Consider the following 13245-nt stretch of genomic DNA (forward strand, 5'->3'; position numbering starts at 1 on the left):
CAAAGCGCTTAAAGCCGCTCGGTGGGTGGAGTTAGATGACACACACGACATTAACGAGTTTCCCTCTGTGCATTAAATTGATGAGGCCGCTGCGCGAACGACAAAGTAGCGGCTCGGTTGTCAGCGTTGTAACCTTGTGGTGAGGCGACCATAACGTCAGCACGTGCTTTTCGTGACATTTGACACTCCCCGTCTAAATGTTTGTGTGTTTGTGTTTGTGTGTCCTTCCTTTCTCCTCAGTCTGGGCTGGTGTACACGGAGGAGGAGTGGCAGAAGGAGTGGAACGAGCTGTTGAAGCTGGCCTCCAGCGAGCCCCGGATACACTACAGCACCAACGGCACCAACGGGTAAGGTTCTGGCTCGGGGACAACGCCGCGACTGTGGAGCCCACGGCGCACGGGTCACGCTCATGTTTTTATTCATGCACAAACAACTTAACGCTCACAATCTGAACTGGCTGAGTGTCTGGAGCTCATTCGGTCAATCTGGTTTTTATTGCGACAGACGTAAGGTCACAGAAGTTGAATATACTGACTGTAAACGTCTGAATCTGTTTTATTCTCTGGTAGGGACGGGTACCGATGATGCTAACGCTAGTAACAAGGCTGATCTGCTTCGTTTGGTGATTAGCTTAGCATGATTAGCTCTATTCACGCCAGTTTTTCATCTGCATGGATGGAGGTGAACCTTAAAAATGTCTAAGACCAAAAGTTTCACCTCAAAAGATGCAGACAGGTCGACCTCCAACAAGGCATAGATAGAGTTATGAATTTTATTTTATATGGGTTCATTTATTTCTCAGTCTTATTTATATTATTTAAATTAATGTTCTGTTCAACGTGCATGTCACTAAATGCCTTATAAATAAAAAGACAAAGTTCGTTTGTTTTCATTCTTTAAACTGTTATCAGATAAATCCTGAACGATTCCCATCCCTACTTATTACTCAATTACTGACTTTAATTATCTATCAACTGTATAAATAACCTTTATTAACCCGAGGATGTGTTGCTGTTGTCGTTGTTGTGTTTAGGGGGGAGTCCACAGAGGAGCCAGTTTACGAGAGTTTAGAGGAGTTTCACGTCTTTGTCTTGGCTCACGTCCTCAGAAGACCCATCGTGGTGGTGGCTGACACGATGCTGAGGGACTCGGGAGGAGAGGGTAAAAAATATGTCCAGTCACTGTTCATCAATCTTCCACTTATAGGACAACTTGTCTTCATCCCACGCATATATATTCCCCCATAAAAAAGCCTGACCCAAATCTCCACAGTGTGTTTTATTGGCTCGTAAACAGCTGATGTTTTTTCAGATATTTAATGTCCCATTTATTTTTTCTTGTTTTCCACCCCTCCAGCCTTCGCTCCCATCCCGTTCGGAGGCATCTACCTGCCACTGGAGGTGCCAGCTGCCAAGTGCCACCGCTCCCCCCTGGTCCTGGCGTACGACCAGGCTCACTTCTCCGCCCTGGTCTCCATGGAGCAGAAGGACAGCGCCAAAGAGCAAGGTGACAGCTCGCACCGTCCACAGAAATTATAACATGTGTGGATGTAGATTTTAAAAATATGTTAAAAGGCTGCAACAAACTACTATCTCGTTTTATTTATTTGCTTTAAATCCAAGGATCCTTGTAAATTATGAGCTGAATATTTTGTTAACGTTGCTGGTTGTTGTATATGAAAGGGAGATTTAGGAAACAAACTAAACATGATCTCATCTGTGTGAAGAAATAACAAGTCTTATCTTCAGCCTGGTGTAGTTTGACCCAGTTCTTATCAGAGTATAAACCTGGCGACGCTCCATTTTTGATTTAATTATTACCTCTGTGTGGGGCTTTTTTCATTCATAATCACACGTTCACAGCATTTTCTACTGGTTGAGAGAGGAATTAATGCAGTAGATTGACGAAGGTTGGACTATTTAACTGTGATGATGAGTAAATATTGTAGAATAAATCCACTCTAGAAGTAAAACAGGTTTTCATGGCCCCGCGTTAGAACTGACTGAAGATGTGGAGACATTTACAGAATAATAAGAACTAAATGTTATCAAGATGAAAGGAAGAAACAATTATGGTTTCATTTAGACATATTTATTTATATTTAATCATATTTAAACTGCACGACCGGCTACCGTAATAATTGTAGTTTGTGCGCATTTTTTTTCCTCATTAAGAAAAAACAAAATTTGCGCTACATTGAAAATGGTCCGGCCTGAAACAGTGTCTCACAGCACAGAGTTCCCCAAAGCTGTGTAATAAAAATTCATATCATAACGTAAAGAAATGTGGTGAAGAAGAGCTCGGTGCAGCAGTAACACCGTGGAAACCGAGCAGAATCCAAAGTGCAGTCGTCTCTAATATATCTTCATTAAAATATCCAAAAACAACAATGTAAGAAGAAAGAGAGTAAAATAATTGATTGCAGTCAGAACATGATGGATCCTTTTTTCTAAGAATCCTTTATCCTCGTCTCGACCAGCAGTTGTGATCCCGCTGACGGACTCGGAGCACAAAATGCTGCCGCTGCACTTCGCGGTGGATCCTGGGAAGGACTGGGAGTGGGGAAAGGACGACACCGACAACGTGATGCTGGCGAGGTAAAATAAAAAAAAAAACTATTTATAACCCAGCCGCGGTCGGCAGGTCGGGACGATACGTCACAAACGGCAGCGACGTCACACGTTCACATATAGACGCCGTCCTTTTAACTCCCCGGTGTCGGCGTGTAGGGATTGACCCCTGATTCCGTTAAAGTGACAACGAGATTAACTCCAAATACCTTCTGTGAATGAAGCGGGAGAGAACGAGCACCAGAATAGCAGCTGGGTAAAAATAACCTTCCACCTTATTTACGTCAGCCGATGGCTCTGGGTGTCTTGTTCGGATTGAAGCGGTGGGCAGAGAGGACGTAATGTGAGTGGCTGTTAACATTGTTTTGAAAAGGGCATCGAGTTAAAAAGGCACGACGGCAAAGTGCTTTTAGTGCATTTACTCTGACATTCAGTCCGTTTAACAGCACCCGTCTTTATTCGGTTATTTCTAGTTTACATTCAAGAAAAGGACAAAACGTTTATTTATACTTAGGGGGTCGTCAGAGTTAACGTGTTAATGACGTGTTAACGCTGTCGTCAGCCTCGGCCTGTCTGCTGCTGGTTTCAGGAAGAGCTCGGTGCAGCAGTAACACTGTGGAAATCAAGCAGAGTCTGAAGTGCTGACGGTCGCACTAAATCATTTTACCTTAGCAGGCGCTAGTAGAAAGTCCTGTAGAGTCAAAACTGTCAAAAAAAAAACCCTAAAAGAGGCAAAAACGAGCAAAAATGGAAGAACTGAACTTCTCTCGAGAAGAATGAAACTGCATCTAATGTCGACGTGAACTGAGCTTTCTGAGGACTACGCTTTAAAAAGTGTTAATTTATGCACTTTTAATGCACGTTAACTCTGGAAATCATTTAATTAATCACGATTCAATAAGTTATCTCTGAAACTACATGAGTTTGGGACCAATTTACATCTAAATTCTCAACTTCCAGTGGAGACGTTTCGTCTTTACTTTGTGCCGAGCTTTTGCCAAAATCCTCTGTTAGTGTGAGATGTTTACGGATCCACTTGCTCGTCCCAAACAATATCAAACATGTTTAATGTTTAAAACTAACTCAATTACTAATGAGAGAAATGATGACACACTCTAGGGGCTGTGAAGGAACTGTAAACCTTCTAGCCCTCGAGGCTAACGTTAACTAGCACACTTCCTGTTCTCTCTTTATTGAATCTGCTCAAATATTTTCTCATCTACACTCATTGAGCCTTCTTGCTTTGTTTGCTTCTCACTGCAAAGTATTACAAAGTTAAAGCGTCCTGCAGGTGCATTACCGCCACCTACAGGACTGGAGTGTGAATTACACCAAGTTGTTTCACCACAGTCTCTGTTTTGTTTACGTCCCCGTTAGATCCCATGAGGTGGTGCATTCACTGCTTCCTGATCTGCCAAGTCAATCTAACATCCTGCAGTGTGTGTGTGTTGTTCTATTGTTATCAATGTGAAGACTATCTGTGTTGAAAAACTTAAAACTGATTTTAAAATTTAGAAAATGTCTGATCTCAGTCTCAAATCTGGCTCCACCAGAACGTTTGTTTCTGACTTCCTTTGCTCATTGTTTTAGATCTGTTTTTTTTTTTTTTTAGGGGGGGAGGGGGAGGGACACACCTACTATCATGATATCACATTGTCCAAAAACATTTTAAAACAACAACAGTGATTAAATGTTTTCCATTAGCACCGGAAAGCCGTGGCAGAAAGTCCCCTATCGCCGTGTTTTTTGACTCGTTCTACTCTTTCTTTCCCTTCCTCTTCCTCCCAGCGTCGCTCTGTCTTTGGAGGCCAAGCTCCAGATGTTGCACAGCTACATGACGGTCACCTGGCTGCCTCTGCCCTGCGAGGTAAGGAACAAAGTGCACATCCTGGATGATGTTTGCTCCTCTTGATCCCGCGACAATTAAATGTTCTCGTTATCAGTTCAGAGTATTTGGTGTCAGGAGCTTATTGTGGGGCTTCAATTATTAGTAGAGGAACCATTTTATACACTTTAATGTTTATTGGGTAAGTAAGAAAAGGAAGCACAACTAATCTAAATCAAAAGTACATTGTAATATAATGGTTTTCTGCAAAGCTGGTAGGTTCATAAACATTTTCCACCCTGTTATGAATTATGCATTTCTTTATGCATCTCAGCTGATTGAATTTTCTCCACCGTACAAATCTCTCTTATCATCTAAATCCATTGTTCTATGGAGGCTTTACTCAACAACATCTGCTAAAAACATTACTGCATTCCTCAGGTATCGCAAAGTTAGCTCAGTTAACATGTGCATTATCCCAAAATAGTTAATGCCCCCGACTTGCTTCTCTATCTGTACTTTGAATTAGATTATTTACAATTAATTGCAAAAGAAATCAGGTTCCAGTTGTGATTGTGAAGGATTTATTTCCTTGTCCATGTGCCCGACTGTTCCCTGAACACTGAACAAACCACATGTGAAAAACACACCACACTGGGCCATTCAGGTCGCAGAGTCACGTCATGCAAACACAGCCACAAAGGTCTTGTTGTGTGGCGCATGTCACCGTTGTGGAGCCGGGGCCGGACTCAGACTTGTTGAGTGTTAATAATGACACAGGATGCAGCGAAGCCACAGAGAACGTGTGCGGCGGTTATTGTTTATCTTCTTATTTCAGTAAACTGCCTCGGTGTTTAAGGCTCTGCCGTTTATTTCCAGATACAGCGTTTCTTTATTTTACCGCCTCTTCCACGTGTTTGCAGATATGAAAAGACGTCGGGGAAGTGAGTCATCTGGGTTTTTTGTGCCTGGTGGGCAAAGAAATGGCTGTGAATCATCGTTTCAGACACTCTTGTGTCTTGTCCTGAATTTTCCTCTCACACCTGAGTGGACTTAAACTTAACGTTGAGGATTTCAGAGCATTAGAGTTTAACTCTTAATTTGTTAGTTTTTTAATGTCGGTTGTGACTTCATTTGCAAGAATGTTTTGCTGCTATGTCTAAATATACACTGTGATACTAGTGAATGTCTTCATCTGCTGTGCATTAGTTATTGTTTACTTCAGTGTTAGATAATATCTGTCTTTATCTGTTACCTCTTCATCGTGGGATAGTGAGAAACGTTTTCGATTCCTTTGCACGTCTGCAGCATATGAAGAAACTGACACTAACGCTGACTTTTGCTTCCTATTTCCGTCCTTGCAGCAAGCGCCGCTGGCCCAGCCGGAGTCTCCCACCGCGTCCGCAGGAGAGGACGCCCGGACGCCTCCCGACTCCGGAGAGTCGGACAAGGAGTCGGTCAGCAGCAGCTCCAACGGAAACGGAGACACGACCACGGCGTCGACGGTGAACGGGAACGGCTCGCTGGCCAAGAACAGCTCCTCGTCTTCGTCCAGCTCGTCCAGCAGCGGGACGGGAACGCCGGGGAAGGACAAAACCAAGAAGGAGAAGGACAAGGACAAGGACAAGAAGAGGGCGGACTCTGTGGCCAACAAGCTCGGCAGCTTCGGCAAGAGCCTGGGCAGCAAGCTGAAGAAGAACGTGGGTGGGCTGATGACGGGGAAGAACGCTGGAGCTGGAGGTGCCAAGCAGGAGGGCGGGGAGAAGAAGAAGGGCTCGTTCAGAGGCAGGAAGGGCAGCAAGGACGGCTCGCCGTCGGCCCACGCCTCCGAGGACTCTGGGAAAGGCTCGCCCTCCTCGGGCAGCGAGCGGCTCAACGGCACCGGGAGCAGCATGAGCAGCAGCGGAGGCAGCAGCACCGAGAGCGACACCTACAAGTACAGCGCCGACGTGAAGGTCAGCCTGGGCATCCTGAGAGCCACCATGCAGGGCGAGAGGAAGTTCATCTTCTCCGGCCTCCTCACCACCAGCAACCGGCAGCCCTTCCAGGAGGAGATGATCCAGCGCTACCTCGCCGACGCCGAGGAGCGATTCCGGGCGGAGCAGGAGCAGCAGCGGCGCGAGGTGGAGAGGAAAGGCGTCGCTAATAACATCCAGCCGGCCAAGAAGGAGGCGACTGGCGTCACGGAGCTGAGCTACCGGCCGTATGAGGCCAAGGAGGAGCCCCCGGAGAACTCGTCTCCTTCCTTCACCCAGCTCAAGCCGTCTCCTTTGAGCCCCTCCTTGTACTCCGGCGTTGTCCCCATCCCACGTCCCTCCTTCATAGACCAGCCTCCCGCCGCCCCCCCCCTGACCCAGCACCTCCACATGCACGGATACTTGGATACGCGACGCCAGCTCGCCGGAGGCTCCCCGGCGACCTCGTACCCGGGCCTCCCCTCGTACGCCACCCTTCCCCGACACTGCCCCTCGACGCAAGCCCCCTCCCACCCCCAGTACAACAACTCCCAAGGCCCCTCCTCCCTGAGCCCCTCCCGCCTCGCGCCCTCGTACCCGCTGGAGTTCGACCCTCCGGACTACCCCGGGGCCGAGCCCGTGGTCGGCGGGAACTACACCAACGGCTTCCGGGACACGAGCTCCGGCCTGGACCCTCGGAGCGGGCAGCCCCCCGTCAGACACTACTCTCTGGGCAGCGCCGGGGGCCTGGCCAGCCTCCAGTCCAGCCGCTGCCGGACACCCAGCTGCACCTACTACGGACACCCCGAGACGGGCAACTACTGCTCCTACTGCTACCGGGAGGAGCTGAAGAAGAGGGAGCCGGAGGCGGCCATCATCCACAGGTTCTGAGTGGACACGGAGAGAGGATTTGACGAGTGGCCTTTTTCTAGTGACATAACGTCTGGAGCGAGATCCGCTTTGTTTTGTTTTGTTTTGTTTTTTTTTTTTTTGAACGGACGAGGGAACGGCAGCCACCTCCCTCCATGTTTCTTTTCCTTAGTGGTGTCATTTCCTGTTGAAGGTGACGTCAGACGAATCAGGGTGGTTTCTGACCGCTGGGGTCACACGTTAGAATAAAACTAACTGCACTTCTGTTACATTTTTGCTGTGGCTCTTATGCAGGCGTTGTGTATGAGTGTGTGTGTGTACGTATGAGTGTGTGTTTGTGTGAACTACAGGCTCTCCTCCTCCTTTTTTTTTTTTCTTAAGAGTTTAAACAACGCCTCCTCCTAGTGGAGAGAATGTATATGGCCGGCACCGTAACGCACGACGAGAACGCGCATCGATGCACAAACAGACACACTAAAAACCAGACTCACACTACTGCTACACACCCAGCGATGCAAGCACAAGCAGAAAAGGCACGAGACTCAATGTGTGTGTGTTCATGTTTTCATTGGTTGGTTGAGGATAATTTCAGTGTTATACGGATATTAATGTTCCGAGATAAAAAAGTTAATCCTGCTTTTTTTTTTTTTGTTTTGTACCGTGCAGCGCTGATAATCTGCTGTGGTGCTAATGTTACAAGGATGCATAATAAATGTCGTTTTAACAACAGCTGCTCTGCAAGGAAACAAATATCACTTATTTTTTTTCTAGTTTTTGTTCCATCCATATGTTTGTTAAATTGGATTTTGAAGATGTCAGACTTTTTTTAAGGATTAAGAGCTACTGACCCAACAAACACAACCAAGCTACACAAGATTAATCCCATAGTATTTCATATGTTGGTTGGACTGTTTCTCTTTTTTCTCAGTCGGGTCTTCCTGTCTCTATAATAACAGTCGGCGTTTGAGGCTTTTGGTTTTTTTCGCCCCCCAACCTGCAATAAAAAGGCTTCAGACTTTCGGAGACATCAGTTGTGCCGGGTTCAGTTGTTCACTGGTAAACTCTCAGTTGCCTTGGAGAGCGAATAAGTGGCGTGAGGTTGAGTCCAGATTCTGTTTTCTGTTCATCTGTTGTGTCCTTAAACTGATAATAATAATAATAATAATAATAATAATAATAATAATAACTTATCATTAGTTGGTCAATCGCTGCAAACTCACGCGTTCTACTGAAGGTGGTTCCTCTGCGTTCGTTCCTCTGAATCCAGTCGCTCTTTGCACAAATATTCAAGCACTTTCCTGACGTCTGAAGATGCAGATTTACTGTTCACTCAAAAAAGGCTCGACTCTGCAGACACTGCCAGCTCTTGTTTCCGGGCGCTGCGTGTTTTTTTTTTTTTTCTGTAAGTGCAGCGTTGCGGTGCCTCCGTGGGCTCCTGACTCTTTAGCGTTTATGTCCCCGGTTTCACGTCTGAAGACTTGACACCGAGTTTCTGCTGCGCGCTTCGTTGCCAGGTCTCCTCGTCCTGCTGCTCCACATCCCTGAAATTAAATGCTAAATTACTTCAGTCTGTCTTGAATCTGCCCCCCTCCCACCTTTAAGAAGCCATGAATGTCTTGTTGTTGATTCAATCTTTTCTTTGGCATCAGAAGAAAAGCACAATTTAGTATGCAATTCACTGCCTTGCCCATGTGAGGGCGCTCTCATCTTTGTGTTTAACTCCTGTCCTCCATAAAACTACCAACAAAAATAACCAAAAAAAAAAAAAAGATAAACTGTCAGCAGTGCTAATTTAATTTAACACTACAATATATTTTTATTGTCTCTGAAGCCGGTCAAGGAAGGAGGGATTAATTTAATTTATTTTTTATTCTAATTTTTGCTGTGCATTGATAATAAAACACTAAACTATAAAGTCCTGTTACTTCCCAGAACATTTCGTGTTCACACACTCTTGGACTTTTAATTCAGATGTGACCCAGCTAATGAAATCCCTTCGTGTGTGTTGGGAGAAGGTGAAGCCTGGTTTTTTAGATTCTCTCTATCTACCGCCCTCCAAAGTAATAAATCAGCTTTTTTTTATTTTATTTTTATTTTATTTTTGCATTGAAGCAGACATCAAGATTCTATAGGCCACGAATACTTTTTTGTATTAAAAAAAAAAAAGAAAGAAACAAAAAAAACATGAGAGGTTGTATAAATGTGTTCCAGGTTATTTTTCTAAGCCCAAAGTTTTTTCAAAGTGTTTTTAAAAGGGTGAGACTGTAAATAGTTGGATACTAAAAACAGGTTTGGACGCTGAGATCGGAGCAGGTTGAAGGCGATTCCCCAGACGGGCCTTTTTATTTTCTGTTTAATTATTTTATTTTATTTTACTTGAGGCTCTCATTGCAAAGCTAATTTCCTCATGCTGACCTAACAATTTGAGAATATATATTTATAGTGAGATTTTTAGTGAATGTTTAGTTGAGATGATTTAGGATGTTCTTTCTCACACGGCTAATGGTCTGGCTTTTTATTTTGATTTTTTTGTTTTTTCGGATTTGTACATTTTGTTTGTATTCTCTCTTTTCTACAGCCACCGATTCGTGCTTCGCTAAAACGCGATAGAAACGTTGGAGAGAAAAACTCAGAAAAAAGCTCAGAATTAACCACGCGACTGATGAAACTGGTGGGATATTGGTTAACATGGAATAATTTCGAGTTGCATGGGACTGGAACTGTTGCATGTAAATGGCGAAACCATTTTACCAAATTTGTGCATTATTTTAACTTCGGTTTCAGTCGTCCTTCTCTTCTGTTTTTATTTCTTATTGTTTTTAATGTTTGGAGTTTTTTTTTGTTTGTTTCGAGAGAGAGAGGAGAGCCCCAAGGCTGTGTGACAGTGCAATCTGGACAGAGAGAACATCAGATTTTATGTTAGGTTATTATTATTATTATTATTATAATTATGTTTTTTTCTTTTTGCACCGTTTGAATAAATTCTAATTGTATTTCAAGAATACTTTGCCTCTATTTTCTGTGTGAACAAACTCATCATCATGAATTAATCCATAACAAAATAAATAAATAAGTACTTTCTGCTTCATAAATCCAAACACAATATTCCAGCATCATCCTGGATGATAGAAACAGCTTTGAATTGAATCAGACTTTTTTTTCATATAATTAATTGAGCAGTGAACTTGTACATTAATACGTTTTTGAACGATGGTTGAAAAGAAGAAGCAGTTTGAGGAGGTGACCTTTGACATTTCATTTGCTAATGAAGGATATTACACATTTCAAGGTGATTAATGATTTTTTTTAGTTGAAATCCTATTTGGATTTGCTTTGTTTTGCACCCTTGTCTTTGCACAGACATCTGAAAACATCTGTCCTGCAGCTGTGCACCACTGTCCTCAAGCAAGGCACCACCAGACTCTGTTATTATTCCTATTAAAGCAGAGACATGAATATTATATATAATATCATAATTTTATGAAAAAAAATTAAAATAGCTAAAGATTAAAAGAGTAAAATATGCTGTTAATATTAATTAATGCCGTTCGTTATTCCTCTAACCTTGTTGCATTATACATTGTAGAATAACTCGAGCTCGGATGATGCAAGGTCCTGTGTCTGGGACTGTTTTATGTATTAGAGAAATCGGAGACCCTTATGTAATATTGAACAGTTTCCCATGTGGTAAAAAATCCAGACCTCTCTCTGTTATAGTTCAGAAAGACACCGTCTCCTCGCCACCTGCTCAGCCGGACAGAGTCGCTCAGGATTATTCAAACTTTTCAAACCGTTCCTGCTGGGAATAAAAAGGAATTTTCTTCTACAGTCGGCCTCTCGTTTTAGTCTGAGAGTCACCGCTGGATTCTCTCCACGAGGATTTGGATGAGAGAGGAAAGAGGAAGGGATCAGAGACGGGTACTGGCCGTTCAATGTCTCGTTTGTTTCTTTTCAGGTTTGAAACAGCTTTGAAAGGTCACACACACACACATATATATATACACACACACACACATATATATATACACACACACACACATATATATATATATACATATATAGCCTCTAGTCGAAGCTAATTTGCAGCCTATGTCTCGTGTTCAAATATAGATTTAAAACAGAAAACAGGAAGTTCCTAAAATGTGTGTTGTTCATTATGTTAAATGGTATATATTCATATATTTGTGAATTTTTTTGTGCTTTTTATACATTTCTTCCTCTATACACTGTTTTTACCCTTTTTTCTGTGTAATGATGCTACTGGATATCTATTTATCTGTCTCCATTTGTATCTCTAGCCCTTTCAAAGCCCCATCTTCTTTCTTTCTTACTGATTTACTGACGTACTGACGCACTTACTTATGCCCCCTAACGATAAAGTGCTACTTCCACATGAATGCATCACTAACAGAACAATAATAGTAGAATTAATAATACAATATCAGGAGGACTTTAACATTTCATGCTAGATGGGCATCTTTCCGATAATTCATGTTTTTAAATGCAGCACCGTTGCATTCAATGGACTAGTTCCACTTACAATGCTCAAAGCAGTGGTGAGTTCAAGGGGTCTAGTGAAAGCTTGGAAAAACTGCATGTGCTATAAAACTCATAGACTGACTGTCAATGTGAATTATCCAGATGTACTGTCTCTTTAAGAACCACTGCTCTATTTTTTCTTCTATTTTTTTCTACCAGTGTGTTTCAGTGATGCGAAGTTCGTCTCTTTCCAGAGAGTCGACTCTTTTGCCACGGCTCCCAAAGAAGAAGAGTCGACTCTTTATTTAGTATCGTTTATAGCTTATTTTAATATTTAAACCCAACAATTATGAGAAGCCTAAAATTTCTCTTTTTTTGTCACATTTTTGCAGCTATTCTCTATAAAAGTATTGTTACTTTTGGTTAATAATTTAATAAAACACTAATTGTGCAAACAAATGGACAAAACGCAAGTAAAAGCAGAAGCAAACTCGGTAAACAAACAGAATAAATGTCCTTTGTGCACATTGCCGTTGAGAAAAATAAGATGCCTCATCTGTGACGGGCTACGATGCGATTTCTGCCCTGTTCTCCGCTGTCCGCTGTTTAATGGGAGGTTTAGGTTTCTGCATCTATTTGAAGCGATAGACCCCTTCACAGTTTGTCAACAGTGTGACGTCTTTTGAGGGGCGGGGCTTAGCTGGAGGCAAAACATCTTAATCATTGTTTTAGCAAGAATGGACGAGGAAAACGCATATTTTAGTGGATCAATCAGAGCTCGGAAGAATCAGAAAGGTTAACTGGGTATATAGACATATATTTGTATAATGTGTGGTCGCCGAAATGTCGGCAGAATATGCCTTAAATTTTGGTAAAAGTTTCTGTCCCCATTGTTGAAAGTGAAGCAGGAAGTGGAAACAAAAATTAACTTGAGTGGCAAAAAAAGACAAAGCGACATCTAATGTCTGAGTGGAGTTGCTATAAAGTGAGACAGACTGGCCATTATAAATGTGCTGCATCGGTTATATTATGTTCGCAATTCCCATTGCGCACTTTACGTATTTATGAATGAATGTTATTTATATTTATTTTTCCTTCATATATTTTTCAGAAAGCTGTTGTTTGTTGTATATTTTTTATATTCTTTGAGATTTTATATAGTTTTTTGTGTATATTCTGGTCTAATTCCGCGCTACTGTGGTGAGGAAATTTGACATACGTGGGATAAATAAACAATGTCTTAGGTCAACTTAACGCAGAAGCATAAATCGCGGGGTACTTCTATTAAAATCACCTTTAACGCCGTAGCCTCTACGCCACTTTAACGCAGAAGCATAAACTGCGGGTAACACTGCTCAAAGCGGTGGTGAGTTCAGGGGGTCTAGTGAAAGCTTGGAAAACTGACCTCTTTCCGTTTTAAAGCACGCAAAATAAAACTCACAGCCTCTCGGTGCGGATTATCCAGATGTACTGTCTCTTTAAGAAGCTCCACACCACCGCTCTATTTTTTTTTCCTTTACCAGTGTGTTTCACTCACTATGGCGAA

The 13245-nt window shown here is 42.8% G+C and overlaps 1 protein-coding gene across 3 annotated transcripts in view; it reads left to right on the forward strand.

Annotated features, from left to right (window-relative positions):
- Positions 1 to 10224, forward strand: part of otud7b (OTU deubiquitinase 7B) — a 35628-nt gene extending 25404 nt beyond the window's left edge. For 2 of the 3 annotated variants that reach the window (XM_047597853.1, XM_047597855.1), the window contains exons 7-12: positions 241 to 347; positions 1034 to 1161; positions 1357 to 1506; positions 2480 to 2597; positions 4359 to 4437; positions 5760 to 10224. In XM_047597853.1, the coding sequence (XP_047453809.1) occupies positions 241 to 347; positions 1034 to 1161; positions 1357 to 1506; positions 2480 to 2597; positions 4359 to 4437; positions 5760 to 7241 (2064 nt within the window). In that variant the 3' untranslated portion in view covers positions 7242 to 10224. The remainder of the gene's footprint in view (positions 1 to 240; positions 348 to 1033; positions 1162 to 1356; positions 1507 to 2479; positions 2598 to 4358; positions 4438 to 5759) is intronic. The other variant, XM_047597856.1, reaches the window with a different exon arrangement.
- The last annotated feature ends 3021 nt before the right edge of the window (positions 10225 to 13245 follow it).

Source organism: Mugil cephalus, chromosome 11, assembly GCF_022458985.1.
Source record: "Mugil cephalus isolate CIBA_MC_2020 chromosome 11, CIBA_Mcephalus_1.1, whole genome shotgun sequence".
In the NCBI taxonomy this organism is placed as follows: Eukaryota; Metazoa; Chordata; class Actinopteri; order Mugiliformes; family Mugilidae; genus Mugil; species Mugil cephalus.